This window comes from Accipiter gentilis, chromosome 24 (assembly GCF_929443795.1).
Source record: "Accipiter gentilis chromosome 24, bAccGen1.1, whole genome shotgun sequence".
Lineage (NCBI taxonomy): Eukaryota > Metazoa > Chordata > Aves > Accipitriformes > Accipitridae > Astur > Astur gentilis.
In genome coordinates this window covers 12,889,087-12,916,955 of record NC_064903.1, presented here as the reverse complement: position 1 = coordinate 12,916,955, position 27,869 = coordinate 12,889,087, and the positions used below count along the sequence as shown (strand labels likewise).

At 57.5% G+C, this 27,869-nt stretch overlaps 4 protein-coding genes across 9 annotated transcripts in view; 2 read left to right on the top strand and 2 right to left on the bottom strand.

Moving 5' to 3' along the window:
- The window catches only part of LOC126050292 (gamma-aminobutyric acid receptor subunit gamma-4), a 338,971-nt gene that overhangs the window by 185,512 nt on the left and 125,590 nt on the right, over positions 1–27,869 (bottom strand). The window lies entirely within an intron of this gene.
- On the bottom strand, positions 266–9,683 carry CLDN2 (claudin 2). Its single transcript, XM_049828024.1, has 2 exons — positions 7,283–9,683; positions 266–1,609 (listed from the first exon to the last, which is right to left on the bottom strand). Exon 2 carries the CDS (start codon positions 1,411–1,413, stop codon positions 718–720), a length of 696 nt encoding a protein of 231 aa, XP_049683981.1. The 5' UTR covers positions 1,414–1,609; positions 7,283–9,683; the 3' UTR covers positions 266–717.
- PRRG3 (proline rich and Gla domain 3) lies at positions 5,940–16,809 on the top strand. Of its 3 annotated transcripts, none has more exons than XM_049828022.1 (4): positions 5,940–6,431; positions 9,695–9,736; positions 13,784–13,944; positions 14,462–16,809. In XM_049828022.1, the coding sequence occupies exons 2-4, from the start codon at positions 9,730–9,732 to the stop codon at positions 14,996–14,998; spliced, it is 705 nt and encodes a 234-aa protein (XP_049683979.1). In that variant the 5' UTR covers positions 5,940–6,431; positions 9,695–9,729; the 3' UTR covers positions 14,999–16,809. The 3 variants fall into 3 exon arrangements, 1 of the variants encoding a protein (XP_049683979.1); XR_007509492.1 differs by lacking the exons at positions 13,784–13,944; positions 14,462–16,809 and adding exons at positions 10,380–10,556; positions 11,385–12,257 and having other exon boundaries at positions 5,947–6,431; XR_007509491.1 differs by lacking the exons at positions 13,784–13,944; positions 14,462–16,809 and adding exons at positions 10,380–10,556; positions 11,504–11,993 and having other exon boundaries at positions 5,954–6,431.
- On the top strand, positions 19,484–27,810 carry FATE1 (fetal and adult testis expressed 1). Of its 4 annotated transcripts, none has more exons than XM_049828019.1 (7): positions 19,484–20,151; positions 21,351–21,578; positions 22,143–22,309; positions 23,101–23,189; positions 24,143–24,304; positions 27,012–27,090; positions 27,565–27,810. In XM_049828019.1, the coding sequence occupies exons 2-7, from the start codon at positions 21,383–21,385 to the stop codon at positions 27,694–27,696; spliced, it is 825 nt and encodes a 274-aa protein (XP_049683976.1). In that variant the 5' UTR covers positions 19,484–20,151; positions 21,351–21,382; the 3' UTR covers positions 27,697–27,810. The 4 variants fall into 4 exon arrangements, with proteins under 4 accessions (XP_049683976.1, XP_049683975.1, XP_049683977.1 ...); XM_049828018.1 differs by having other exon boundaries at positions 21,282–21,578; XM_049828020.1 differs by having other exon boundaries at positions 21,016–21,578.

The following is a 27,869-nucleotide window of genomic DNA, read 5'->3' as shown; positions in this document are numbered from 1 at the left end:
CCAGGGACAAACCATGCAGGAGAGTGACACCCCTCCCACCCCCTGACAGTGCTCCCACCTGCCTGAGCTCCTGGGTGGCAAAGCCATGGTGGGGGGACAGGGGCCAGGACAGGACAGGGGAAGGGCCAGGGGCACTCTCTGCGGTATGGACCTGCCAGGTGGGCAAGTGTGGCCCCTACCACAGCCCACCATGCTGGGGGAACTGTCAGGGCCCCTCAGTGCCGGAGGAAAGCTCAGCCGCAGCCTGGCTAGAAACACAGATTTATTATGACATTGGTTTGCAACCAGCACTCAACCCCCAGCAGCAACTCCAGACCCATGCAGATGCCCTGACCCCACTGTGATGCCTCGAAGGCCAGCAGGCTGGTCCCTGGGGGCACAGGCCCACCCACTCCCATCCAGGCAGGCTCTCTGGGGCTGCAGGCTGGTGTCCCACTGTCCCAGGGGCTGTCTGTGGGCTGGCAGCACAGAGCAGGGAAGAGAAGCTGGATTCGGGGTCCTTCACCGATGTAAGACATTGGCTGGGATCTCTGAGCAGTCATAAGGCTCTTGGGATCCCCAGGGAGAGAGCGGGGTTAAACCCCCCAAGCATGTGAGTGAGAAGGCTGAGCATGGGAGATGCCGCCATGTCCTCTCCTCCTACCACGCTCCCTCGGTGCCAGCCCAGATGCTTTGGGAATCTGGGAGAGATGCCAGCCCAGTTCCCACCTGCAGCCGCTACACATATCCCGTCAGGTTGTAGGAGTTGAGCTCACTCTTGGTCTTCTGCGTCTGGCTGACGGAGGGCCGGGGACTCTTGCTCGCCAGCAGCCGGGGCTGGTAGGTGCTTGTGTAGGTGGTTGTTGGGTCCCGGGCAGGGCAGGAGGTGCAGAGGATGAAGCCGCCGACAAGGGAGAGGAGGGAGGAGATGATGCCCAGGTAAAGCGCCTCCCCAAGCTCAAACTTCATGCTGTCAGGGAGGCTGGGGTTGCGGAAATCCCGCAGCACCACATGGATGTTCCACACCAGCGGGATGAAACAGAGCAGCCCCCCGAGGATGAAGACAGTGCCGCCTGCCACCGCCACCCGGTCCTTGCCCGGCGAGCCCTGGCTGAAGACGGTGCACCTCATACCCACGACAGTGAGGAGGCAGGCGAGGGAGGAGACAGCGCAGGAGCTCACCATCAGGGCTTGGGCCGCCTGGATGTCGGCAGGCAGGTTGAGCAGTGAGCTGTAGATGTCACACTGGGTGATGCCCGTGCTGTATGTGGCGCACTCCATCCACAGCCCCTTGGTGAAGCTCACAGCTGTCACGATGCTGGAGCCGATGTAGGAGCTGGTCTTCCAGCTGGGCAGCAATGTGGCTGTCAGCGTGCCGATGTAGCCCAGGAAGGCCACGGCGTAGCCTAGCAGCTGGAGCCCCATGGAGACCATGGTGGGGGCTGGCTGTCACCTCACGGGGGCTCACGGCTTCTCACCTGGTTCGTCGTCGGCTCGCTCCTGCGCGCTTACCTTCCCATGGCCCTGCTAGCGGCTCTGCTCGCCGCACCGCAGCTCCACCCCACTCCCGGGGTGCTGGTTTTGTGTGGGCACCGGCGTGTGGGTGGGAGCCAGGGGGAGGAGAGGTTACCTGCAAGAGTGGAAAGCAATCCCTCCCCGATTAACGATTGACCCAAGCCTGTGGAGGAGTGCCAAGCGCCCTTTCACCTCCGCTATCTCCCCAGCCAGACTTCAGAGGCAGAGCAGCGCTGCCCGGGAAGGACGCCAAAGCCCTCCCTTGCACGGGGGCCACGGGCAGGGATGGAGAGCTGGCCGCTGGCAGGGGAAAAGCGCCTGCTGCCTTCTTGGGGGTCCCTTGTCTTCTGTGATATCCCGAGCCAAGGAAGCCAAAAAACCTACAGCTGCACCATGTTTTTTGGGACCTGCCGGAGGCGATATCAAATGGTGACCCTGAGGCTCCCCCAGCCAAGGAAGGGGAATTGCACCTCATCCCCATCTGCATGGGGCTCACCCAAGGCATCTGCAGCCACCCACCATGCACCCTGAGCTACCAAGACTCCGGTGGGACAACGGGATGTGCCCACTTGAGGTTGAACCATGGCTATCAGCCCTTCTGTGCCGCTGGGGACAACGATGGAGAGGGATGCAGGTGGCAGTGACACCTGCATCCCCAGGACAGCCCGGAGGTCCACGGAGGGCAGAATTACATCAGGGCAAAGCACGCTGGCAGCATCTCAGGGATGCTTTTCCAGGAGCACCCCAGCCAAGCGGTGCGACCCGTCCCTCAGTGGGGTGAGCATACTGGGGTGCGGCTCGTGCTTGCTGCTGCCAGTGGGAGGGTTTCTGCTGGTGCCATCTCCTGCCCGAAGCCCTGGGTGGGGGGGGTTGGCAGGGGCAGTGGAGTGGGGTGGTTTGTTTTCCCTCTGCCTTGTTTCAAAATTTCCCCTCCCGTGGCATCTTGCGAAACTGGACTGAGCCCATGCCACATCATGCCGACACTGCGGCCGGCGGCCTCTTGCTCTGGGAATGCTCCCGGCTGAAAGTGCCGCCACCGCCCAGTGCCTCTGCTCCTCTCCCCGTCCCCCAGCTGGCACCTCAAATGCTTGGTACTAAAGTTCCCCAACTTTCTGTCCCCTTTCCTGTGCGCTAACCAAGACCTGCTCTGTCTCAGGGGTGTTGCTGCAAAAGAAACATCTGGGGTGCTCAGGGTTCTGGCAAAAAGTCATGGGAAGGTTGTGCTGGTGCTCTGAGGTACTTACGGAGGTGGCTGCAGACGTGGTGCAGGATGGAGGGTGGCCGTGGCTGGGGGTCACCCAGGACCGGAGGTGGCTGTTCGGGGCAGGGCGAGTAGCCGGGGCCCCGGCCAGGGGGATCAGAGGCTGCGAATTGTTTAGCTAGGGCTTTGCAAAATCCACCTGCAAATCTCAGCCTGGATCAGAGGCTTACTGCAGATCAGAATTAAACCCTTTCGGTGTCGGGAAGGACTGGGGAGCTGGGATGCCTCATTTTGCTTGTTGTCTATTAATTGTCAGGGTAGGTTTGCCTAAGTGGCTCAGGTCTGTGGCTTGCTGTCACCTTTCTGGCCAGCCTTGGTGGCCAGTGGATGATTGTGTGCCACCATCCATGTGTCTGCTTTGGGCTGCATTGCCTGTGCTGGGGTCAGAGGTGCAGTGAAATGCCAGCAGGTTCAAATCCCTGTGCCCGCAGGGTGAGCTTGGGCTTTCAGTTTGCTCCTCTTGGCCCTGCTTGTCCTCTGCAGGGTTTGTTGTTGTAAGACTCCTGGCCCAAATGAGGAGCAAATGGAGACAGTAATAAGGGCTGCACTGGCCCCGTGCCCCCTCCTGCTTGCCGGCTGCCGCAGATGGAGAGGGGCAGGGAAGGCCTCTGGTGACAAATTGTGCTCAGAGCTGAGCAGGGTCCGGCCGGCGTTTGGACAGGGGTGTTTGGATGCTGATAGCAAAGCTACAGCAGGGACCATTTGCTATTTTCTTTCCTTGTCCCAAATTGAAACGCTTCTGGCAGCAGGAGGTGATCTGTCTGCGAGCAACATCTTGCCTTGAGCGCTTGGGCAGGAGCAGCAGGCAGAGGACGGGATGTATGGCAGTGCTGGGGGAAGGCGGGGTGAGCCTTGCACCCTCGTATCGAGAAGCTTTGCTCTACCTCCTGGTATTGTCCACATCTCAAAAAGCCAAAGGAGAGGGCAGGGAGCACGGGCAAGCAGGTGCTCTCCTCATTGTGCCAGCAGTGTGGAAACGGGGCCCGGCAGCTCCCTGGGACGATGCCCCTACCAGTTGCCTTCCTTCCCTGTCCTCTCTTGAACTTCCCATCACCTGCCTCCTGGTTGCTCTGTGCTTGCCACCACTGCAGCCCATCACACTGTCCCCATCACCCGGTCCTCATCATGCCCATTGCACTGTCCCCATCACAAGCCCACCACACTGTCCCCATGGCATGCCCATCAGGCTGCCCCAGCACTACCCATCGCTTCCCCACCCCCCCTTATGCAAATGGCTACAAAGAGCATTTAATCATCCTTGTTAATTGTCTCTGCCCTCCCCTGTTCCCCCCTGGGGATTTTCTCACAAATGGTGTCTAACTTTTCCCTTCTGTGTTTTGCTTTTCCACCAAAGATTGCAGCCCCTCCGCCCCCAGCCTCCCCCTGACCCTCTGTTTACACAACTGGGACAAATTTCACACCCTGGGGACTTCTGTCCCCCCACCCCCAGTCCCTCACTCCCCTGCCCTTGCCCCTGCCCCAAAGAATTTGTGAGTCATGGGCCAGGGCAGGGCTATAAAGATGTCCTTGCCAAGGGTCTGCAGTGTTAGAGAAGACACTGTTGCCTGCCACCATGGAAGCTGCTGCCTGTTGTCTGCCTCCCAACAGGCTCCCAGTGCCTGGGGCCAGTGCTCCCCTAGCCCCGGGACTGGAGCAAGGGGGAAGGTACCTGGGTGCTGCACAGCCTGGTGGGACTGGGGAGGGTGGGGAGGGCAGGGGGTGCGTGGGAGGTGGGATGGGGAAGGCTCCAGCTGGATTGAGGTGAAGGCTGTGCAGCTCCCTACTCTGATGGGGACCCTTCTGATCTCAGCAGTTCTGAGTAGGAGAGAGGGGGCAGAGCCTGGGGTGCAATGCCAGGGGCTCCCAGGGTTGCTGTGGGGCTCAAACAGGGAAAGGAGCACTGAAGCCAAGGTGGTATGAGTGCATCCACACGTGCCTGGCACCCTAGCCATGCACCCAAGCAGGGGCTGAGCTGGGCGGGTGAGGCTGTGGGGCTGGGGGGGTGTGGCTGTGGTGGTGGTGGGGGGGGAGCAAGGCAAGGGGAGAGCGGGCCAGGGTGGGCTGCCGTCGCACTGAACCTGCTCTCTGCACCTAGATCTCTGCCTCTCTGGAGACCGTGGCTGCCCAGAGCAGAGGAGGGAACCAAGCAGCGGAGGCAGCAGACGGACATTGTGAGTTCTACACTCCCTGCTGCGTCCCCCCCAGTTTCCTGCTGGCAGGGTTGGGGTCTCTGTTTGGCAGAAAACCAGCCTCTCGCCCCAGACTCCTTCACCCCCAGCACTGCTGCATGGCAGCGCCATGCCCACCTCCCCTGCTGCATCACCTCTCTGCCCCACAAGCCACGCAGCCTTGCTGGGGCAGGGCCAGGGAGACCCCCCCGCACAGCCACAGCCAGCACAGCCGCCCCGCAGGGGCCTGAAAGGGCCGCCTGTTCCCAGGCCTGGCGGGCATTCCTCAGGGGGTTAGCGGGACGCCTGGGCATGAGCTTTTGAGCACGGGGTGGGGGGGGATTACACTGGCAAAAAGCCCGTCGGGAGTGGGGGTAGATGCCAGCCTCCTTCGTGAGGGCATGAGGACCTAGACCCAGGGGCAGAGGAGGGGGGAGATGCCGGCTTCGGGGCAGGCTGACCCTGCAGGGCTCTGCCGGGTCTGTGGGGCATTGCCCCACTGCCAAGGGGAGAGGAAGGTCCCTGCCCTTGCTGCCAGCTTGGGGTCCCTGTGCACCATGCTGCCGCTGTACCGGGAGGAAGGGGCAGCGGGAGCCCCAGGGCAGGGCCCACCCCAACTGTGTCTCCGCAGGCTTGGGCTCAGGAGGCGGCAGGGAACGGTGGCCCCGACAAAGCGCTGGCGTTTTTCCACCATCCAGTCAGGTACGCTCCCCTGCCGCCGGTGCCCCGGCCGGGACCGAGGGCAGTGGGCAGGCAGGGGCCCTCACCCCGACTCTGCCCACGCAGGCTGCTCTGGCCCAAGTCCAAGTCCTTCGACTATCTGTATGGCGTGGGGGAGAAGCTGCTGGAGAACTTCCCGGTGCAGGCCACCCTCTGCCTCTACGAGGACTCGGACAGCGAGGAGGAAGAGGAGGAAGAAGAGGAGGAGGAGGAGCCAGGGGACATGGCGTCGCGTCCCCCGCCGCAGGCAGGCAGCCCTGGCAGGCCGGTGTGAGGGCGCGGTGAAGCAGGCGAGAGGGCAGGCCCGGCGGCGGCACCGAGGAGGTGCAAGCAGACGCCTGCCCCGCAGGCAGCGGGCACAGACCTCACCGCCGGGGGTCACCGGCCCTCAGGGGCGGCCCTCGCAGTGGCCGCGGGGCCCCGCCCGCCGCGCCCGGGCCCCGGGCCCCGGGCCCCGGCCCGCCCCGGCAGCGCCACCCGCGGCGGACCGGGAGGGACTACAACTCCCAGCAGCCCTCGCGGCACCTGCCGGCAGCTGTAGCCCTCTCTCATTGGCTACCAGTCTCCCTCGAGTCGGGGGAGGAGCGTGTGGCCCCGCCCGCTCTCCCCGCTCCGCGTTCCTATTGCGGGCGCGGGAGGAGGAGGGCGGTGCGCGATGGCTGCGGGGGGGGCTCGATTGGCCGAGGGGCGGTGCCGGCGGGGAGGAGGCGGGGAGGGGGCGGGGCCTTCCCCTCCCCTCCGCGCCGGCGGGAGGGAGCGGCTGCGGCGGGGTGCGAGGCCGCCATGAGGTACGGGCGGGGCGGCGCTGCCGGGGGGTCCGGGGCGAGGGAGGCGGGAGCCGTGGGGAGGGTCACGGGGCGAGGGGGACCCGCGGGGCGGCAGGCAGGCTCGTGGGGCGGGGGGCCGGAAGCTGTGGGGCCGGCTGTGGGTGCTGGGGCCGGGGAGGTGGGAGTCGGGGGTCGTGGAGCTGGCAGGGGGTCTCCGGGAAGGGCTGCGGAGGTGGGGTGTGCCGGCAGGGCAGGCGGATTTGCCGGCGGGGCAGCGGGTGACGGTGGTGGGGGGCTTAGAAAGGCCCGCTCGGTTGAGCAAGTTCACACTTGGGGCGATGGAGCGGGCGAGTTGGGGGGGACACCCTGCTGCGGGGTGGCACTAGAAGCTGAGGGCGATGGAAATAATTTGGGGGTGGGTTCGGGCAAGGCAGGGCCAGCGCTGGGATGGAGGGGCCGGGGCGGAGGCTGGCCGGGGGCAGCGTGAGGACCGGCTGCGTGGGGTGGGACGGGATCCGACGGCTGTTTTGGGAGGGCAAGGCTTCCTGGCAGCCTGCGGGGACCCCGCGGTCCCTGGCGAGCAGACCCGGTGCAGCCTCTTCTCCTCGCTGTGGATCTTGGCACAGAAAACCCCAAATATTGCTCGGATCCTGCTGAGCGGCTGGCAGCCGCGGCTACGTGATGCCAGGACAGCCGGCAGCCTCCTCGCGTGCTGTGGCACGTCACTGGCGCCCGTGGATCCCCCCCGGCCCGTACCTGCGCCCCTCCAGCCTGGCGAGGAGGTGCCGCCTCCCGGTGTGCCCCCCAGGCCGCCCCCCCACGCCCGCTCGAGGTCTGCGGGGAGCCGGCGCCACGCGCGCACCATATTTTACCAGCACGATTTCCTCCTTTGGCATCGGTGACGGGAGCGGGGGCGGAGATGGGGGGAGCCCGGGGGAGACACAAATGTGCGACTGCAGCATCCTCGCTCTCACGGCCGCATCCCTCGCGCCTCCTCACCGTTGCCTTAGCAACCTCCTATCGATGGGGTATTTATAGAGGAGGCAAATGCGTGTTAGAAGCCGGAGGGGGGGACCAGGACTGGGTGGGCGTCTGCTAGGTCAGCTTCCAGCTTCGGGCTTCTCTCGGCTTGCGTGGCGGCTGTGCGGAGGCGGGAGGGATGCTGCTTGCCTTGGCATCAGCGCGTGCCGTGGTCCAGCTTTTCCTGCTCATCGGAGCCGGGGGAGGCGGTTAGGAATTTGCGTGTGGAAAACAAAAATAAGCATCTGGGATGTCTGCCCTTCTCGCAGGCATTGCTCGTGCTCGTAGGCTTGTCTAGACCTGGCTTATTGTTGCACTGGAATAAACCATCTCTGAGCTCTGACGCTGGGTGCATTGGCACAGATTCTTGGAAAAAAGTTAAAATCTTCTTGATGCATTAAATGTGCTGCCCGATGTATGACCTGGGTTATGGAGCTGGGGGTCCTGACGAATCTGGTCTTGAATATCCTTATTTCTGCGTCTCTGTTCTCCTGTCTATCAAAGGGGGAGAATCCCTGTAACAACAAGCAGTACAGACGTTTGTGTGGAAACTGGCAGGTTTTCCATGCCGTGCGTTCTTTTATCCAGTGGGTTTGGGTCTCTTTGTAAAAACTGATGACAACAAAAGCAGGTCAGGTGGTCCCTGCTCAGAGCTGATGCAGCCTGTGGGGAGGCGTAGATCTGGAGGCCTCTCAACTGCTCTCACATCTCCCAGGACAGCTCAGAGAAGTGGGGTAGGGTGGGCAATTTCTCGAGAAAAGTCCTCCTGGTGCGGGCTGTGGGGCGCAAGAGGCAGCAGACCTCTCCTGTGCAATTCTGGTGGTCTGCTGCTTTCCCTCACTCCCATTTAAGCTCCAGACTGAGGTTCGCAATCTGAGTTTTGCCCACTTGGAAAGAAGCTGTTTTCTGCCTTCGGAGACAGCTCCAGGCTTGCTTGGCCTCTTGCCACTTTTGGTGCAGGAACCTCAGAAACCACAGGAAACCTGATGTTGGCAGGGAGAGGTGCTAGATTTACTGAGAAGGTGGCTGTTGGGGAGGTGTGGTAGTGCCTGCTGTGGTGGTGTGCATCAGCCCGTCTGTGTGTCTGGATGCCTGCCTTTTATGTGAAATGAGAAATGCAGTTCCAGCCCTGCTGACCCCGTGAATGGCTCTGTGCTGTCCCTGACCTCGCTCCAGCTGAGTGGATTCAAGTGCGTTTGGGATAGCTCTGAGTATCTGAAGTCCTGCACCTAAGATCAGCACATGGTTTAGTTCCTGCTGTTTCTAACCATGTTTGCTCCTTCCTCCGCAATAAATCACTACAGGAGCTGGTTAGTCCTGTCCCCTCTGTCTCCTGGCAGAGCTGTGGCTTTGCCACAGCAAGGCGTCACACAAGGCAAGAGGAGATGAGGTTGCACAGAATGGTCTGATCGGTGGGGCATTGGGCACCGGGAGAAGACAAAGGATGAAAAACAAGTGATTTAAACTCCTGTGACAGAGGGGGATATACTCTGCTTCTGCAGGACTTTGTTTCGCTCCTGTGGGGTTTTGTTTAGTTTAGTTTAGCTTTTGAAGCAGAAAAGGTGTTTTTCCAGCTGGAGAGCTGTTGTTCTGGGTGTGCAGGGAGCTCTGTCACTCTTGCTGCTGCTCTCAGCTTGGCCCAACAGCCTTTAGGAGATGCATATGCTTTTCTTTCCTCCTGTGTAGTCAGCTTTATGGCAGTGGAGAAAACAGTATGGCCCTGTTTATTGCAGATTGTGGGTAGGAGTTGCAGAAGTGAGAACAGTCATGGCTGTGAAGCTGATTTAAAACAGGATGACTTGCTTTACCTGTACCCATCAATCTTTTGTGGAAGGGAAGAGCGTCAGGCTGCTCCCAGCAGCCTCTGACATGCAGGTCATCTCATCTGCTGATGAGATATGGGGACTTTCCTTCATCCAGTTCTCCCCTTCCTACTTCACTTGTCTGCAGCCCTCTGGGCTTCTTGGGCTAGTCCCTGGCCCTCCCTGGAGTGGTGCAGCACAAGTACTGCAGAGACCTGCCCCAGGCTCTCAGAGAGCTGAGGGTGCCCTGAGCCCCTCCAGTCCCTCCAGCCATGTGATGATGAGTGGGGGGGCAGCGTGAGTCCTTGGCTCTCTGAAGAGGCATTGCTTGGCTAGGAACTGCTGTGGATCCACCAGACAGCACCCTGCTTTCTGCATGAATCTGACCCTGGTGATGGAGATCTTGGGCTTCAGGGGGTGAAATTTAAGCTGTCAGTGACTCTCCTGTTTTCTTTCCTGCAGGTAGGCAGGAGCCCCCCGTAGCTGAGTGAGGCAGCATGGCAAGTAAGTGTTCCCCAGTCAAGACGGAGAGGTGGCGGTGGTGCTGGAGGAGAGAGGGGGCATGTTTGGCAGCCACCTCTCAAGGAAGGGGTGCCTGTGCTTTTTGGGGGGTGTTGTTCTCTGTGGGGAGCAGATGCCATCGGCTGTTATCCCTGGATGAGGTCCGGCCTGACTTATGCTTCTCTCTCCCCTGTGCAACCTGGGAGTTGAGAGGAGGTGCTGAAGGGCTGACCTCTCCAGGACTCCCCACAAGCTGCAGCATTTCTTTATTTGCGTGATGCTGTGAAAGGCAGGCCTCCCTGAGGCTCTTGGGACTGACTGGCCCCTCTGCAGGGGTTGCTGGTCTGCGCTGATATCTCCTGGCAGTGGTGCTTGTCGTGGCCCATGACTGGCATCCCATGAGCTGCCCATCCTGGGAGCCACACTGCCTTGTAGCTTGTGTGGCTGGTGGCACTGGGGCAGCAGCCTAAGTCGGTCCTGCCGGGAGCTTGCTGCGTCTTGGTGCCTGAAGGAGTGCCTGGCAGATGGGGCTGCTCGGGGCCAGCGGCTAAAGCTGGGGCTGAGACTGGCGAGGGTGCAGGGTGGAGGATGGCGTGTGGTCTGTAAAGAGCTAGACTCAACCCTCCCTCCTCGCTCTTCTGGGCAGCCTGTGCGGAGGCTGCATGCAGTGATGGATGGGAGCTCAAGGAGGATGGCAGCTGTGAACGGGGAGATGTAGAGATCTGGCTGGGATCTCGGGATTTGCTCAGGGTGTTGCCAGAGCCAGCTATGAAGGTGGAGGCAGTGGCCACGCTGGGCAGGAGGAGGACCCCAGGGATGACAGGTATGCCTTCTTTCATTATCTGTGCTAGGTGGGGGAGGGAGCAGTGATCTTCAGGCAGTGTTTTTAAAAGGCATTTTTAATCCTCTGTTAATGAGGAGTGTACCCAGCTGAGTCCCTGCCTTCCTCCACTGCTGCCTTTTCTCCCTCCCAGACCTCAGGTGCTGGCTCACCAGCACTTACTGGTTGTGGGAGGTGTCCCCTGTGGTGGCAGTGTCCCTTGCCAAGCAGTCCCCTTTGTGATGACCCTGACGAGCAGAAGGGGGATGTGGTGGTCAGCATGTTTCACCATCACGCGCTCTCCGGCAGCGTGCAGCCCTGGCTGTCCCTCCGCAGACACAGCCACATGTCATCCTGCAGAGAAGCAGCTCCGGGGATGTCCCCACAAGCCCGACAGCAGAGCTGTGGGGTAGTGGTGTGACCAAGCCTGCCTGCCACCAGGGGCCAGCAGCACCTCAGGAAACCCAGCAGGGATGCAGTGAAGCCAGCCCTCTCTCCTTCTCCCCCTGCCTAAAGCTCTGATCTTTCCTGAGCACCGGTTCTCCAGCTGGTGTGGGGAGACTTGGAGAGGCACGAGGGGTCGGTACTGAGGCTGCTGGGCCTTGGGAAGTCCCCTCTGCCCTGCGGTTTGGGGACAGTACCTGCTCAGCTCTCTGCTCTTCGTGTCAGTTGGGCATCCAGGCTGGAGATGAGAGTTGGCAAGCCTCTTGTTTCCTGAAGGCCGCTGGTTTTCCTGCTCTGGTCCCCAGGCATGTGGGAGCTCTTGGCACTTTCCGTGTAAAAGAGGGAAGGGGGACAGTGACTTAGTTTCTGCTCTTCTGCTGTTTCTAGGTTCCTGAGGGAAATTTGATGTGGGGAGAGGCACGCACCTCCATTGCAGCATGCTTTCAGTCGGGACATTGCTTGTGATACCTGCCTGCCTGTATGTCTGTTTTTATTTCCCACCATAGTGGCCAGTTCAGCACGGCAAAGCAGGGAAGGGGTCGAGTGACTGGTATCTGCAGGGGTGGGAAACCCTGACAGCAAGATCTGCGGCCAAGTTTATTGCTCCAAGGTGCACTGATGAATTTGTAAAGAGGCTCAGGCTCAAGTGCTGAGGAGGGGAGAGTTGATATCGCAGCCTGATCAAGGTGAGAGGCAAAGGAGGTGAGGCCAGACTTCTCCAGCAAAGGATGGGACATTTGCGGAATGGATGGTGTCTTTGTAAAATTTCATCTCGTTCTGGAAAGGCTCAAGAGAAGGTCAGCCTGCCAACCTGCTCCCTCTCCAGCCAGGATAGCCCTCCTCAACTTTGAAAGTCAAGGCAAGCTGATCCCTACCCTCCTGCAAGATGCCTTCTGTGCCTCTTAAAGATGCTTTTTGGGTTGTCCTTGTAAAGAAAAAAAAAAAAAAAAAGGTTTGCATAATAAAGTCGATTCTGAGGGAAGGTCTCTGACTCACATCATTCATGCTGCTCTTCATTCACACCTCAGTGGTTCAGCCCTCTGCAAACTCTCTCACTGAAGCAAGCCATTAATAAATCACGGGGGCGAAAATGCACCTACACAGCACAAAAAGAGCATGGTGCCTCGAAGCACAGGGTGGTGTAGCATGATCTTGTCCCTGCCTTGATATTTACAAACATTCTCACAAATACCTTGCTCTGTTGTTTTAGGAGCAGGATGCATGGAAGGAAAAGCAGAAGGAAACCTGCTGGTTTCTCTGGTAAAAGACTCCTAAAGAAAGAAGCTGGTAGCTTTTTACTAACCATTATATTAGTAAACAAGCTTCTTATTGAAGGACTATTTCTGTGTTACAGCCAAGCTGCTCTAATGGGAGCTCTGGCTGTCCCCTTGCCTCCTTGTCCTGCATCTGTTGATGTTGCTGCAGTGTGAGTTGGTTCATCTGGTTGATCCATTGGAAGACTGAGCCTGAGGGTGAAGGAGGTAAATAGGTTTCTGCAGATCAGCCAGCTGAAGCAATTCATCTTTCTCAAGGGAAGCAGCACAATTATGTGACTTGGTGGGAAGAGATGGTGCCAGCCTACAGCCAAGTGTGTTGAGCTGCATTATGGAAACACTCTCTTACGAAATGCGTGCATGAGATGTTTGGATCATGGAAGGATTGTGCGTTTTGTGGAGGTTCTGCTTTCTGGGCAACAACTCGTTTGCCTCTCCTGTGCTGCTGCAGGTCCTGGCAGGTATTTGCTTCCCTGTACCCCATGGAGGTCTCCCTCCTGCAGAATATGGAGGGAGAGGCTTTGAAAGGGCTATGTCTCTTGCAGGCAGGAAGGTGCTGTTCCTGCTCAGTCTGGCTTCCTGACTGCATGCTCTGTGGGAAGATCTGATGTGGGCAACGTAGAGTCTCCCAGGCTTTGGGAGCAGAGAAAGGTTTGTGAGGCCTCTGCAGCAAAATGCAGTAGGGATGTGAATATGATGGCACGTGAAGAGAGGTTGCTCAGGCCCCTTTCAGTATCTGACTTGTGACCCCCTGTGCTGTCACCATGTGTTGGCGATGTTTGCCCTTGTTGGGCCTGAGCCTAGGAGAAGACATACTGGTTTCTCTGGGACCTGAACAGAGTCCCTGAAGCCACCTGAGCTGGCACGACCACACAACAGCTAGCAGCAGGGACACTAGCTTCCAGCAGGTTGTCTGTCCTCTTCCTGGGGGGGCTGTGGAGGTGTGAAGCAAGAGCTCCTCTCTTGCCTCCTGCTCTGGACTGATGCACGGAGGGACTGCGGAATGATGCACAATGCACTGTGTGTTGTGAGTCCATCTCGGTGGTGGTCCCATGTCTTGGCAGAGAGGCCTGGCTCTGCATCCCAACCCTGCAGGGTCTTGCTTACCCAGTGGGATCTCCCTTGCCCTGCAGCAAAGGGGCAGCAAGGTGAAATCTTGCCAAGGGCAGGAGGTTGAAAACAAGTCTTTTTGGAACCTTCCGTCTCTTCTTCAGTTGCCCTGTGTGGTCTGCAGCTGCCAATTCCAATGTCTCTAGCATCTCAGCCCTGCTGGAAGGATGCTCTTGGTGTCATTTGTCTCCGGGCAAACCCCAAGTGCCCTGCATCCCTCTGGGGGTGCTCTCCCTCAATGGGAACTCTGCTGTGCTAGCTGAATTGTAGCCCTGGGCTTTTGATGTTTGGGATGCCTGTACCACCAAAATCCTGTGGGAAGCCAGGTGGGAAAGCCTGGCTGGGCAGAGGTCAAGCATGGGGTTGTCCCTGCTCAGCATGTTTCTGCCTTGTGTGTTGCAGTGTTCTTGGGGGCCAGGAATGCCCACTCGGTCCTGAAGCGCTTTCCCCGAGCCAATGGCTTCCTGGAGGAGATCCGGCAGGGCACCATCGAGCGGGAGTGCATTGAGGAGGTCTGCAGCTATGAGGAGGTCAAGGAAGTGTTTGAGAACAAGGAGAAGACGGTGCGTTTGTCCTGCCCTGCTCCCCAGTGGATGTGTGAGGGCTTACGCCTTAGCAAGCTGGAGGCAGAGAAGGAAAGCACAGGGGGAACAGCCTCTCCTGTTCCCTTTGTCCTCTTCCGCCTGCAGGCAGCATGCTGTGGCCTTGCTTTGCAGCATGACTTTCCCTTCCCAGGCAATGCCCTCACCTTGGTATTGCCAGGACACCCTGCCCACAGCTGCAGGTTGAGCTGGCATTCCCATGGCATGTGTGGGAAATTTGTGCTGTTGTCCCCGACTCTCCAGGGTGGGGTTGGTGTTAGCCAAATTTCTCCCTACTTGGTGTGGGGGCTGTTGGCTGCTGCTGAGGGAAGTTCCCATGATCTTTTGTGTCGGTTCCCACAGCACTGGTGAGAGTGGTGGGGGGTGGCCGAAAAACTGCCTCTGTGGGCCTAAGGAGGGCAGTGATTATTGCTCCGGGTTGGGGGGGTGCTTGTCCCATCTGCAGCATATGATGGTTGCTTCTCTGTTCCTGCCACAGATGGAGTTTTGGAAGGGCTACACCAACTCTGTCTACTCTGTCAAGGACCCTGGGCACAGCACGGAGCGCTCAGACGCTATGTACGTGGTGGTGCCCCTCTTGGGAGTGGCTCTTCTGATTGTCATCGCCCTCTTCATCATCTGGAGGTGCCAGCTTCAGAAGGCCACCCGCCACCGCCCTTCCTATGCCCAGAACCGTTACCTGGCCAGCCGAACGGGACGCAGCCTTCCCAGGGTGATGGTGTACCGGGAGCGGTCGCAAAGCCAAGGGGAAACCCAGTATCAGCGAGAAGCAAGCAACCGCGTGGCTGGAGATGGCAGAGCTGGGGGCACCCCCCAGCAAGATGGCACCCTCTACCCGCCGGAGCATTCGGTCTCTGTCCTCTCCAGACTGTCCAGCGCCACCCCTCCGCCTTCCTATGAGGAGGTGACGGGCCACCCTGAGAGCAGCAGTGGCGAAGAGACCAGCATCTCCTATAATGACCCGCCACCCAAGTATGAAGAGATCGTGGCCACTGCCCCTGCTACGGGCAAATAGCGGGTCTGCCTCCCTCCTGCCTCTTCACACACTCACGCTCACCCACCTTCCCTTCGCCGTGCCCGGGACCCCCTTCAGGTGCCAGTTGGCAGCCTGTCTCACCTGTACAAGCTGGTGCCATCACACAATAGCCTTACCCTCCTAACCAAAAATAGCTGTCCCCAAGTGGGGTGAGGCTAGGCTGCGGGGATGGCTCTGGAGCCAGCCAGCCGTTTCCTGCCCCTCACTTCCCACTCACGTAAGTGCTGTAGCAGCCAGAGCAGAGCGGCAGCTTGTTCCTGGCTCAACACGGGGGTCTCCCCATGGTGCATTTGATTTCCTCACTTCCCCCTCGAATAGACATAACATTTCCCATGATTAAAACAGCCTCACTGCCTCCCTGGGGTGCTGCTCAGCCTTACCCCCTGTCCTCGCTGGGCCCCATTTTGCTGGTTGGGGCTCTGATTAGGAGTTGGGGATGCAGGAGGGGTGCTGCGAATTTCTGTCCATCCCCACAGTCGGTGCCCACGCTCTGTTCAGGGAGAAAGTGTTTCCCTTGTGTGGGTTTGCTGCCAGGTGCGAGTGGGGAGCCCAGTCCATCCTGCGGTGCCTGTAGCGATATTTGCTGTCTGGAGATCAGGGAAGAGCAGCCAGGGAGGTGCTCTCTGATCTCCTAGATTCCCTTTGGTAAAGGGGGAAAGGCTTGCGGTGGTCTTGTACGTGAGGTAAGTGACTTTGGAGTACCAGGTCCTTTTCCTGATGCTCTCCACTTTCCCCCTGTGCGGTGCAGGGCAGCTGGATGTCTGGCTGCAGCGGAGCTGGCCGATGGGGTCATCTCTGACCTTGAGCCAAAGGTGGTCCCATGGCTTTAAGCCGTGGGGGTGCTCCTCTTTCCTGGGACTGTGGCCTGTCCGGTGTCTTCCCCAGAAGTGAGATGCTGGCACAGGAAGCCTGCAGATGGGCCAAACCTCCCCTCTCCCTACCCCAAACCTCTGTGTGCTGCCTGGCTCCTCTCTTTAGGGCTCTTTCTCCTCCAGTGCAGGTAAAGGGAAATTCGAGACCCTGCTCTCCTCCAGGCCCCTCTGGTGCGCAGAGTGCTTGGTGGCCATGCCCACGGTGTGGAGGGCCTGCTGACGGAGGCGGCTGCAGAGGTGAGAGCTGACTGATCATGCCAAGACCCGGCGATGCCAATGGGTCGAGAGTGAGGCCAAACCCTGACTGGGTGGTTGTGGTGCCAGGGCAGTGCAGAGCCAGGTGCTTTGCTTGTGGGACCAGAGTGTCCCCTTTTCCCAGGCAGCTGCTTTTGGGGTCCAAGCAATGGGGCTGTCCTTTCCCAGTCATGTCTGAAGGGTTAAAAAGGGGGTTGTGCTCACCAGCCACCAAGGAGTAGCCCAGAAACTCCCAGCACTGCCACCCCTCGGTGTTCACCCCAGCACCAGTCTCTCCACCAGCACCGAAAGGCTATTTATTGTACATCCATTGACTGCCCACACCCCGCTCAGTCCCAGTCATGCTCTCACAGCAGGTGCCCTCAGCCCAGAGCTGAGGCTTGCCCAGCATGGCCATTCCTAGGGCAAGACATGTGGGGTTTGCAGCTGCTGGCACCTTGTCTGTCCCCTCCCAGGCCTTTACGCTGCCTTTCGGCCTTAGCAAATTGGGGTTATGGGAAGGCCTGACAGTGAGCGTTGGGGTCAGAGCCTGGAAAAGACCGGAGGGAGACAGAAGGGCGCTCTGCATCCTCTGTCTTTGATGCTCGGTCATTAACCCTGCAGTTTGTATTCTGTAAAACTTGGTATATTTCTGTGCAAAAAAAGGTATTTATTAAAAAACCCTCACTGTCTGAGTGGCACAGGTGGCTTTTTCCCACAGGGAGGATGTCTCACTGGGCACAGCTGGATTTCCATCTTGGGGTGCTGGGGATCAGCTCTGCAGGGTGATGGAGACAGCTGTGGGATGACGGTGCCAATACCCGCCCCCCCCTGCCCTCGGGCACCGCTGCAGCACAGTCCCCAGTGAGGAGGGGACCATCTCTGGAGATTGGGCGCGTGCTGCTGTGGGGCTGGGAACAAACCCCACACATCCGACAGGAGTCTTTGACTTCCCTGGACATGTGGTGCAACTTGGTGAGAGCTGGAGGGTGTCCTGTGAGCCCTGACCAGTTGGTGGGTGAAGTGCGGAGGGATTTCCTAAGGCCTTTGAGGGGATTTAGGTGCACAAGTTGTCTTGCTGTTCCTGTGTGTGCTCCTAAACCTCTTAGATAATCCCCTTTAAATAGCAAGGCTAGGGCAGCATGGGATTTATTTTAAGCCCTTTCAAAACCAGATTTTATGGTCAGGTCTTGGACTCTGTCCCCATTCAGAAGTGTTTAAAACTGTCGTTCATCCCAAACGGCCCATTTTATCGCTTCGGACTCCACCGAGACAGGAGAGATTAGCTCTGGCACAGCTCACCGCTTGGATGGCCGCCGTCTCCGCTCCTGCCCGGGCTCCCACCGTGGCATGGGGACACGCTGTGGCTGGGACTGCCACGGGCACCAGCGTTGGGGTGCCAAGAGGAGGCGGGCCGAGCCCTCCCCTTGAAGCGCGGGTTGCTTTGCCTGCAAACATCGCTGGGCAGCTTGTGCGTGGGGACGAGGGGGACCCGGTGAAGCTCCTGGGTTTGCTCTGTCCCCCCCGTTTGCCCTGGCAAGAGCCATACTTTCGCTCCGCCAAACTTCTGATCTTCGCGATCGGTGCTGGGAGCGGCTGACCTGCGGGGGAGGGGGCGGACACTGTCCCCGGAGGGGTGTCGCGCTGATGAGTGGCAGCTCGTTAATTACCCCGGCTGCGGCTTTAAGCGCAGCGGGCGTGCTGCCGGGAGGGCGGGCGTGCTGCTGGGGGCTGTCCCGGCCGACACCGACACCGTCCCCGCCCCGGCTGGCAGCGGGCGCGGCTGTTTACGGGTCTGAAGGTTGTCTTGGACTGCAAAAAAAAAAAAAAAAAAAAAAAAAAAAAAAAGTAAGTGGCCTCCCCCCCCCCCCCCTAATTTGCAAGCTGCAAAGCCGGTGGGTGCCGGAGCCGGGGTCCGGCCGGGGCTGGGCTCCGCCGGCAGCCCCGGTGGCGGAGCGCCTCCGGCGGCGGGAGGCACTGGGGCGTCCCGGGGGGGGCGAGGGGCGGGATGCCTCCCCTGGGAGGGCATGGGAGCCCTCCGTGCCCTGGAGCCGCCTCCCAGCCCCGCTCCTGTCCCCATGCCCCTGTGGGTGGCCCGCTCCTCTCACGCGTGTCCCGTGGAACTGAGTTTCTCAGCACTCCCCCCCCCCCCCCCCCCCCGCCTCTCCCCGCCGCGGTGGTGCTGTGTCTGGGATCCCTGGAGCCCTTTGCTCCTCCGCGCACCCCTAGGCCGAGGCCCGGGGTCCCGGGTGGCAGAGTCGTCCTGCCCCGGCTCTGCGTGGCCGGCTGCGCTCAGCGGCTTGGCGGTGGCAGGCGGCAGGAGCTGAGCCGGGTGACAAAACCCGTTCCTTTCCCTCTGAGCCCCTCTCTGTCGTGACAAGGTACGGCCCCGATCCGAAGGGGAGAGCTGCGAGCGAGGTCAGCTCCTCTAGCAGAGGGCTGCTCACTCCAGCATCCCATCCTGAGAGGTGAAGGGGCGGGGGGTGCTGGAGCGGGCTGGTACCCCCGCCTGCCTTGTGCGGAGTATCCTGGGCTGGGGAGGGATGTATGGACAGAGGGAGGTTGTGGGGTTTCCCTCCGCAGGGCAGGTTTTCCCGGCTTGCAGGACTTAAACCTACTCACAGGCTTAGTGAGCCGGAAATTCCCTGTCGCTGCAAATGCAAGGAGAAGTGCCAAGGCAGAGGCTGAGAAGCAGTCGTCTTCCGCTGGCGAGGGGGGGTTGCTTGGCAATAGCTAGAAAAAGCCCTAAAGAAAGTTAAAGGAGGAAATCCAGCCACTTAAGCATTTTGTTCTTATAGGTTTTGACAGCTGATTTTTTTTTTTTCTTTTCTTTTCTTAATAGCTTAGTCTCTCAGAGCCTGCTTCTCGCTCCCCTCCCATCCCTCTGCTCTTTGGGAGCTGCAGCAGTTTCATAGGTGATTAGAAAATGAACCGATCTGCCCTCTCCAGATTTATTGTTGTTAATATATTCTGGTTTCCCAGAGAGAAGGCTGAGAAAGGAACACAGGGTGTTCACTCCTCTAAAGCACCAAAAATGTGAAGGAGAAACCCGGTGGTCTCCATGGTTGTGGACTGTGGGGCTGGGTGTCTGATGCAGGTTTCACCTGTGGGACTGATGCCACTTTGGGACCTTCCCAAGACTTACTGCCCTGCTCTCGGGGGGGGGCGGTCCTGCAAAAATCCACTTTCCTTGAGGTTTTGGGGAGAAGCAGGCTGCATATGTGTTGTGACACCCATGGGGTGGTGTCACCCATGCCAGTGTTGGGTCTGGGCAGGGTGGTGGAGGTGTGGGGCAGCCTGGGGCTGCTGTGCCCCCACGCACCGTGTCTCTGACAGCACCTCTGGGGCAGACCTGGTTGCAGAGACAGGGATCTCATCTCTGTGTGGCTGGAAGCAGGAAATTGCCACAGCTGATGCTGGGCAAATTTCTGTCTCTTTAATTGAAAGGTTTTTAATGACAGAGGAGGAGAGCAGTGTGAGGCAGGTGTTCACTGGAAGTGCTTGTTACTGCAGGCGTGGAGCCGGTTCTGCCACCCTCATGTACCTGGAGTTACAGGGCCCAGCTGCTGCAGGGGATGGGATCGGTGGCTCGGGGGCCATGTCTCTTGTGGTTCTTCAGGCTTTGGGAGGTGGTGCTCCTCCCCAGGGATTTCCCTCTGCTCCTCTCCCCTGGGTGATATCCCGGGGGTGGCAGGGGGCTGGGGCAAGTGAGAGGGTCCGAAGTACCCTGAGAAGTAGCAGCAAGGGTGGCAGTGGGCAGCCCTGGCTGCTGCCGGCTTGGAGCAGCCTGGTGGGCTGGAAAACCAGTGTCAGAGTCCTGGCTGCTAAATATAGACCCTGGACGTGATCAAAGAAGGCAGGGCCCCTGCACGCTCCTGCTTGCTCGCCTCCTCCCATTTCCCCCGCCTTGAGCTTTGAATAGGAAAACCTCTCCTTCCTGTGCCTGTTTGGGCTGTGCCGGAGCAGGCAGCCCTTCTTATGCTGGAGATTTTGACCTGGAAGCAAAGGGGGACCTTTTTGGGCATGGTGAGCTCAAAGGGTGGCAGCAAGGAGGGTGCAGGGGAGCTGTGCATGCATGTGGCACGTCTGGGATGCTGGGGCAGCGCTGTGGTCTGTCAGCCTCGGCAGCCCTTGCTTGTTGGGGTTTTCTCCTTGGCTGCAGCTTTTTGAGAAAGAGAGTGCAAGTGCTGGGAGCCAGGAAGGTGTTTTTTGGGGCTCCTATCCCAAAAATGTACATTGATTGCCCTCTGCTTGCATCACTCAGTGAAAAGTGTTAGGACATTGTGGTCCCAGAGCACTTCTCAGAGCCCTGGGACTTGGCAAAGGGGAAGCTGAGGCATGTGGCAGTTGTGCGTCCTGAGCAGCTGCAAAGCCCCATATAATGTCCATGTCTCATGTCCTGCTCCTGCTGTTGGCTACCACCAGGAGCCATGAGAGCTGGGAACTGTGTCCCTCCTCAGTGCCAGTTCTCTCCTGGAAGAGACCTGAGCCAGCAGTGGCCTGGGGGAGCTGATGTGTGCTTTTCCTTCTCCTCCAAGAGGATGCTTCAGTGTTTGGCAGCTCTGCTCAGAGCGAAATCCATCTTGTTCAGCTTGGTGTGGGTCAGTCAAGGAGATGGGTGCTGGATCGGGTGGGGAATGGGGTATGGTCCTGGGGGATACTGAAGCGAATGTGTGTGTTGAGGAAGAGTTTAGTGCTTGGTTTTTCCTGTGGTAACCTGGAATCTTATCACCAAAACGTGTGTTTTGTTTTTAGAAAACCTTATTTTCCTTGAAGTTGTATGAATATAAAAATGTGCTCCCAGCCCTCCAAAAAACTTTACTTCTGGATGGAGAATAATTTTTTTTTTCATTAGTTTTTATGGTATACTGAATCGCTCTTCTTCCATAGGTGTGCTGAACTATTGCCCTTTCCTTGCTGTCAATTGAGGCAATAGGTGCTAAGCTCATGCTTTGCTCCCAGGACATGTAGAAGTTTTCTCCTTTCTCACCCTGCTGGGCAGGAGTTTGCACCTGTAGTGGTCCTGCACCCTTGCCCTGCCAGCTGGACTTCATGGGACACCCTGTTCTCTCAGACAACTCTGATGGTGTCTGTCTTTTAGGTTGTTTCTGCCTGTATTTTAGCTGTCTTATAGCATGTATGTTGTCCCTGTGCAGGTGCCAGTTTGGAAGAGCTGCTTGCTACCACTTTCACTCAGCTTTCTTTTCCAATATGTGAAACCCCAGGGTGCTTAAGCAATCTGAGGAAATAAAAAAAGATGTGGCCGTTTTGGGGACTGGACCTGAATAGAGTCCGCTGTGACCTGCTCTTCACAGAAGCCATCAATCAAAGGATGCAGGTTCCCAACAGGCTGAAGGTAGCAGATGGCTTCAGTCCTGTGGATGAGGAGCCAGTGACAGAGGATGTCCCTCCTTCCTTTCGGATGCACATTCCTGATAGGATTTCTCTTGCAGGTAATGTCCTGGGTTGTCTTTTGGGGTGGCTGAGGGCTGGTGGGGTTCTACAACATCCTGCGGAGTAGGATCCCTTTATAAAGTCCCCAGGTTTGCTTTGCCAAGAGGAGAGGATGGGGCAGATACTGTAGTCAGCTTTCTTCCGAAAGGTAGGACAGGACAGTGGGGAGATGCTTGGGGAGAGGTGGGCAAAGGTGACCAACAGAAAGCAGGAGGGCCCTTAGTTCCAAAAGGTGAGGAGCAAAATGTGGAGGTATTTCCCTCTACATCTCTTACAGTTCCCTCTTGGCCTTTAGTAGGCTCTCTGCTTTGGCATGCAGAGACATATGTCCCTGTCTCTTTGAAACACAGCTCCGAAACTTCACTTTCCTGGAGCAGTGTGTCTGGTTGCCTTCCAGTCCATGCCTCTCTGGGCTGTCCCGCCACTCACAGCTGCGGGACATGTTTTTTGATGTACGTCTGGGACTAGACACGGGGTTGGCTCTCCTATATGGTTGGATCTCTCTTCTCTCCTTCCTGAGGGCATTTGGGTTGGTTTAATTCTTCCCTCTCTCCTCTCTGTAGAAATATCAGATGCCAGTTTGAGGCCCATCCCACTGAATCAGCAGAGGAAGGTCCCCTCTGTCGTGGTGCACATGTCCCCGGACTCCTCTGCGCAGCCCACCCACCTTGGGGAGCTTCCTTTTCTGCACGTGGCCGGCAGATCAAGCTCCCAGAAACGCAAACGATCGGTACTATATTGAGAGCAGATGGGGTTGCCTGTGGTGGGAAGGGGAGCAATCCCAGCGTTGGGTTTCTCCAGAGGTCTGTTATCAGCCCAAGCCAGAATTCATCTTCCAGATTGCTACCTCCTCCTAGTAGTCCTAGGAGTGAGAGTGTGGGGGTGGTGGGATCTGTTTCTGTCCCATAACCAGTACACACCTGCGTGCTGGAACACCCATTCAGCCAGATGTCCTACTGCATTTTGTGAGCAGGAGATAGGCTGAGGTAGGTGCAGTGCCCCAACAACCTCATTCTGCTGCTTTTGAAGTCCTTTTTCAACTACTGTTTCTCCTGGATGAAGTATGTGATGGAGCTGTTTCATCATTGCAGCGTAAAGGGTTCTGGTGTCAGAGTTGAAAGCAAATTTTTTTTTTTTTTTAAAACTAATTCAAAGAGAGGCCCCTGACATGGGCAGGCAAAGGCTTGGTATGACTGCTAGAGCTTCTGATCTGCCTTCTGAACTGCTTTCACCTCCCTGAGATTCAAGAGCCATTCCCGAATGCATTAAGTTCAGGATTTTTGATCTGAATAGAGGTCAGATCAGCAGGGTCCTTGCTGGTGACCCTCACCCTGCTCCGACCATGTGTCCCCACCCACCCCAGCATCAGTTCACCAGGTTTGGGGCTCACATAGTGCTCCCACCACTGAGGGCTTTCCCTTTGCTGACAGGCTTCTGGCACTGCAGACCATGCGTGGCACCAGGCTGGGCTCATCCTGTGCGGGATCTCTGTGCTAACACAGTTGCATTTGATGCCAACAGGGCCATCACAGCAGCAGGTCGCGGCGGGAGAGGACTCCAAGTGACTGTACCCAGCTGGCCTTGCGCAGCCCGGGCCAGCACCATGAGCGGTGAGCACAAACCCAGAGCCGTGTGGGGTGGGTGGGGATCAGCATCTCCTGTTGTCTGTGCTGCTTTGATGCTCTCTGGTGTCGGTGCCCCGGGGTGGGGGGTATCCAGATTGGGGCAAGGCAATGCCTGGCAAGTCCTGCTCTTGCACAAGAGGAACATGGCTTCTGGTGTCAGAGAGGTTTGTGCCAGGCAGTGTTGAAGGCAGCTGTGTTGGTCCCCAGGGTGATGAGCTCTCTGCTGAGATGGACATGGGAGAGCTTGTCGCCTCTTGCAGCAGGCTGGGAGTGCTGTCGGTCCTTGCCTGGCTTGTCCCGGTCTCCCTGGCTCTGCCCATCTTCCTGTTGGTGCTTTGCAACGTGCTCTCCTGTTCCAGCACCAGCATGGCAGAGTGCTGGGGGCTATGGGCAGGTGACCACGGGCAAATGAGGCACCAGGGCTTAACTGAGTTTCTGAAAGGGTTGTTGAAACTTGTGGTGCTGTGCAGACAGTGTGGGCTAAGAGCACACTTGCTTTTCAGCTCTTTGGGTGTAGCTTGTGAGCAGTATCATGGTGATAGTGATCCTCTGATCATGGCCTGGGGCTCCGGAGTCTCTCCAGTGGAGAAATCGTCTCTAACTTAATCCTAGAGCAGAGCCACCTTTCCCCCTAGAAGTCTAGGGTTGTCCTGGGTGGCAAGAGGTCTGCCTTCTGCAACCCCTGTGAGAACAGCTGGTGAACCTCTGGTTATCACAGAGCCATGGCTTGGCTTTGGAGGACTCAGGCAACTGCCTTGGAGCCTGAGGGCTGCTGTAGGGGGTTCTCCCACCTGGTGACATGGGGGGTCTGGGTGCCAATGGCATTGCCCAGAGGTGCTTGGAGCTGCTGAAGGGATGAAGGGCACCGCCAAATGCCAGGCTGTGCTGGTGCTGTATGAGGCCGGAAAATGACAGGCGTGATTCTGTGTGCACCCCAGGCCAGACGCGTGCCCCCCGCCTGCGCGCAGTGCCCCGCTCCCACTCCTCACAGAGACGGGCAGGATCTACTCCATGCAGAACATCTTCCAGACCATGTACCTCCTGGGCCAGGTGCTCTTCCACCGTGTCCAGAACTCTCGGCAAGACCCAGTGCCGTCCAGGTGACTTTGGCTCGTCTTGAGCCACCTCCCTGTCATTTCTGCAAGGACTTGCCTTTGCCTTGCTAAGGCATGAGCCAGGCATGAGCTCTATGAACTGCAGGCTGCAGGGTGTGGGAGCAGGATGGTCCTGCATATCGGCCCCAGACTCTCCTTCTCGCCTGTCCTGTCTGCCAGCTCTGGGTGCCGGGCCCGGGAACGCCTGGTGCAGCCAGCCTGGGTGCACCCTGCTAACTCAGCCCAGCTTGTGTCTCCTGCTTGGTGTAACACCGATCCCCCAGGCACCCCAAGTGACTGAATGCCGCCTGTGACGTTGCTGGGATTACAGCTGCTCTTCACTGCTAAGCAAGTGCTAATTTTTCTGCATGCCTTGATAGCTTGATGGAGAGAAATGTGTGAAGGGAACCAAAATCCAGAACAGACGGCCTGACCCAGGTCCTGTCCCTGAGACACCCTCTTCTGCAGGCTCCCAGCACCCTTGGCTGTATCTTGGTCACTCTTAATTAACCTTTTTCTACAAACTGGCTGCACAGAGTTACTCATCCCATAGCCGATGCCTCTGGCCAGGGTGCAGTATGCCTGTGTGCTCACTGGAACAGGTATGCAATGACCTCAATCTCTCTGGATGTGCTGGAGCGACTATGTCCACCACACTCTTATCTGTGCACGTACAGTAAATTTAATGTGTTCAAAGACATCATTGCAGCCTTAAGGTGTCCCCACTGCTCTAAGGCTGCTGAGCCCCCAGAGGAATGTCTAAATACTTCTAATTCTCCTTGAGCAAAGCCTCCAGGCAGAAAGGGAGGACAGCGAGCATCCATCATCAGTGCCATCAGTGGCACATCCTGCCTTCCCTCCCCAGCTGGCGTGGAGGTGCAGGCAGCAGAGCTACCTTCTGCCTGCGGATGATGCAAAGTGATGTCCCTGCTTTTAACCACAGTAGGCTGACTGTCTTCAAATGTCACTTTTTTTTTCTTTTTTTTTTTTTTTTTAAATGAAGTCTAGGCATGCCAACAGATCTGATTAGTGGCTACGTAAGACCTTCTCCCTCCTCCCATCAGCAGTAGAGGAGGTTTAGGCCATGGTACCATGAGACGTGGTAGCTTGCAGACTGCTGTAATGCAGTGGGGTGAGTCCCAGGCCTCTCCCCAGGTCTTGATCTCTCTTTGAGGCCAAGCCACCTTGAAACACCTCTTCTTGGTACTTTGCATTGCTTTAGATGCATACAGTATCTCTTTGATACAACAACTTTGTACCCTTATGCAACAATAAAAAGAAAAAAAATGACTGAGCTGACTTGTTTATCCTGAAATTTTAGTAAAGAGAAGTCTGGTCTTGGACAGAGACTGGGATATTTGCCTGACAGTGACCTCTTGAAGGGTATGAGTCATCAGAAGGTAATTTCTAGTCTCTACTCTGAAGGGTGTTCTGTATCAACTGGGATTTTTCAATCAAAAGCTGCAGGATGTGTCCTTTTTAATGGCTCTGTGCTGTGAGAAATTGGATTTTCTTTCTGTTGTGACTTTCATTTTACACTGCAGCTACATTATGTGAAGGTATTATCTCTCAAACATATTTTCAGAGATTCACTGAATCTCCTCTGCATGCTGTTATGGCTTGTCTTCAGTGAGATCAGCATCATGTTGCAAACAGGAATAAATACTGTCTCCTCCCCAGAGTCTCCGAAGGAGTGGTGTTAGACACTCATTAACCCATACGGTATCAGCGAGTGCCCACATGAGTTATTGGTGTGCATAGGGGACTTCTGATTATAGCTGAACTGATGTAGAGCTAGTCTGTGATGATGGGAGCAACAGAGCGAATGTGGCAATTTTGATTTTTCTCACTGTGGATCTACTTTTATTTTGTGGCTCAGTGCTGTGGGCGCTGCAGCAAGCCTGTGTCTCCAGGGGATGCTCTGGAGATCCACGGTCTGTATTGCCTCTGCCAGTAGAGCAGCTAATCCCAGTGGTGGCCTCTTTCTTTCCATGGATGGAAGAAAGTGGTGCATGCTGGGGTTGCTTGTTTATGTTTCAAGTTGCAGGTGAAATTTGCTTTAAGAGCAAAAAGTGATACTTTTTTTGGTCTGGGAAGTTGGGGGAAGTGAGCTTGTGGTACCTGGAGATACCGGAGAGGAAGAAATCCTTGTCTTGGCAAACAGGACCCTTTTCTGCTGGCTGATGCACTTGCTCAGATAGTTTCCCCCCCTCCCCCCCGCATTGATGGCTGCTTCCCACCAGCAGGATCCTCACCTGCTGATGTAAATGAGATCATCCCTCCATTTCGGCATTGGCCCTGTGATATGTATTTACCTGACTGGCTCTAAAGATGTTTTATCCAACCCTTAACGAATTCCTCTGGCTACAAAGAGTGGATGCTCGGTAAATATGTTTTCTCTCTTGGACCCCTAAAGAAATACAAGCATGCAGGTTCCCTGTTGTCTGTCATGGCATGTGCTGTATGTTTTGTTGTGATCACTGTGGGGTGCATGGTGGAGGGGTATAAATATGCATGATGGGGGTTAGGAAGAGATGAGCACGTGCTGCGCGGGTGCTGTTTCCTCTCTCCTGGTGCTGCATCCTGACAGCACATCCTGGGCACGCATGCGCTACCTGCATGCTCAGCTCCCCGTGGCAGTGCCATGTGTGGGAAGGCAGCTGCACCTCTTGAGCAGTGTTTGTCTGTCTGCATCTCTGTTTTCCTTCCCCAGCTCCCAGGAGGCTGGCCAAGGCCCAGAGAGCGCCTTGGAGGAGGCTGGGGTGGCTGAGATGGCAGCGATGAGAAAGCAGGTGAGATGGGGGTGAAGGGCTGCAAATGTTTCCTGTGAAAGCCATGGGAGGGTGGGTGAAGGGGCTCCAGGGGTCTGTTGCTCAGTCCTGATGGGCTGGTGTTGCCAAGCTAGTCCCAGCTGATGCTGCTAATGAAGAAGCAGGGGAGGGCTTGCATGTCTGTTGACCCATCAAGCTCCTGCCCTGAGGGGCTGTAGGGCTACAGAAGACAGCCAGACCCCTCCATCTGCTGGCAGTAAAGAGCTCAGATGCTCTTCTCATGGCAAGGGCTTTTTCCTGAAGCATCTGCTCAGGAGCTGAGGTACTGCTGCTAATTGTGCCCCCTCAAAGACAGCTGCTGCTCTAGAAAAGGAAGACCTGAGGGAGAAGGTAGCTCCCATCCCTCCATCGCTTGCTGTCCCACGCCTCTGGGCCGCAGCCAGCATCCTGCACTTTGCTGCAGGGCTGACAGTGGCCCCGCTGCTTCCCTTGCAGTTGACGAAGATCTCGGGGAGGCTCCGTGTGCTGGAGGAGCAGTGCAACGCCTGGCGTCAGAAGGAGACCCTGGTCTACTCCGTGCTGATCTCTGCCTGCCTCATCAACACGTGGCTCTGGCTGAGGAGATGATTTCCCGTGCCCTGACCTCCCCTGCCCAACCCTGGCAGGGTGGGTGAGGGCAGGGAGAGGATCCTTGCTCGTGTACTTGGAAACAGTAAAACTACGTGTTTCTTCTTAACTTGACCTGCTTTTTGCACTGTAGGCCCTTGAGGATCTGTGTCCTTTAGGCCCCGATTACAATG

What these genes read in the sequence shown, in the direction of transcription:
- FATE1 (XM_049828019.1), top strand. Translation starts at nt 21,383, where the DNA reads ATGTGGCCGTTTTGGGGACTGGACCTGAATAGAGTCCGCTGTGACCTG. An exon ending in CCCAGAAACGCAAACGATCG is followed by an intron (nt 22,310 to 23,100) that starts GTACTATATTGA and finishes TGATGCCAACAG; the next exon opens with GGCCATCACAGCAGCAGGTC. An exon ending in CAAGACCCAGTGCCGTCCAG is followed by an intron (nt 24,305 to 27,011) that starts GTGACTTTGGCT and finishes TTCCTTCCCCAG; the next exon opens with CTCCCAGGAGGCTGGCCAAG.
- PRRG3 (XM_049828022.1), top strand. An exon ending in TTGAGAACAAGGAGAAGACG is followed by an intron (nt 13,945 to 14,461) that starts GTGCGTTTGTCC and finishes TTCCTGCCACAG; the next exon opens with ATGGAGTTTTGGAAGGGCTA.
- CLDN2 (XM_049828024.1), bottom strand. Translation starts at nt 1,413, where the DNA reads ATGGTCTCCATGGGGCTCCAGCTGCTAGGCTACGCCGTGGCCTTCCTG.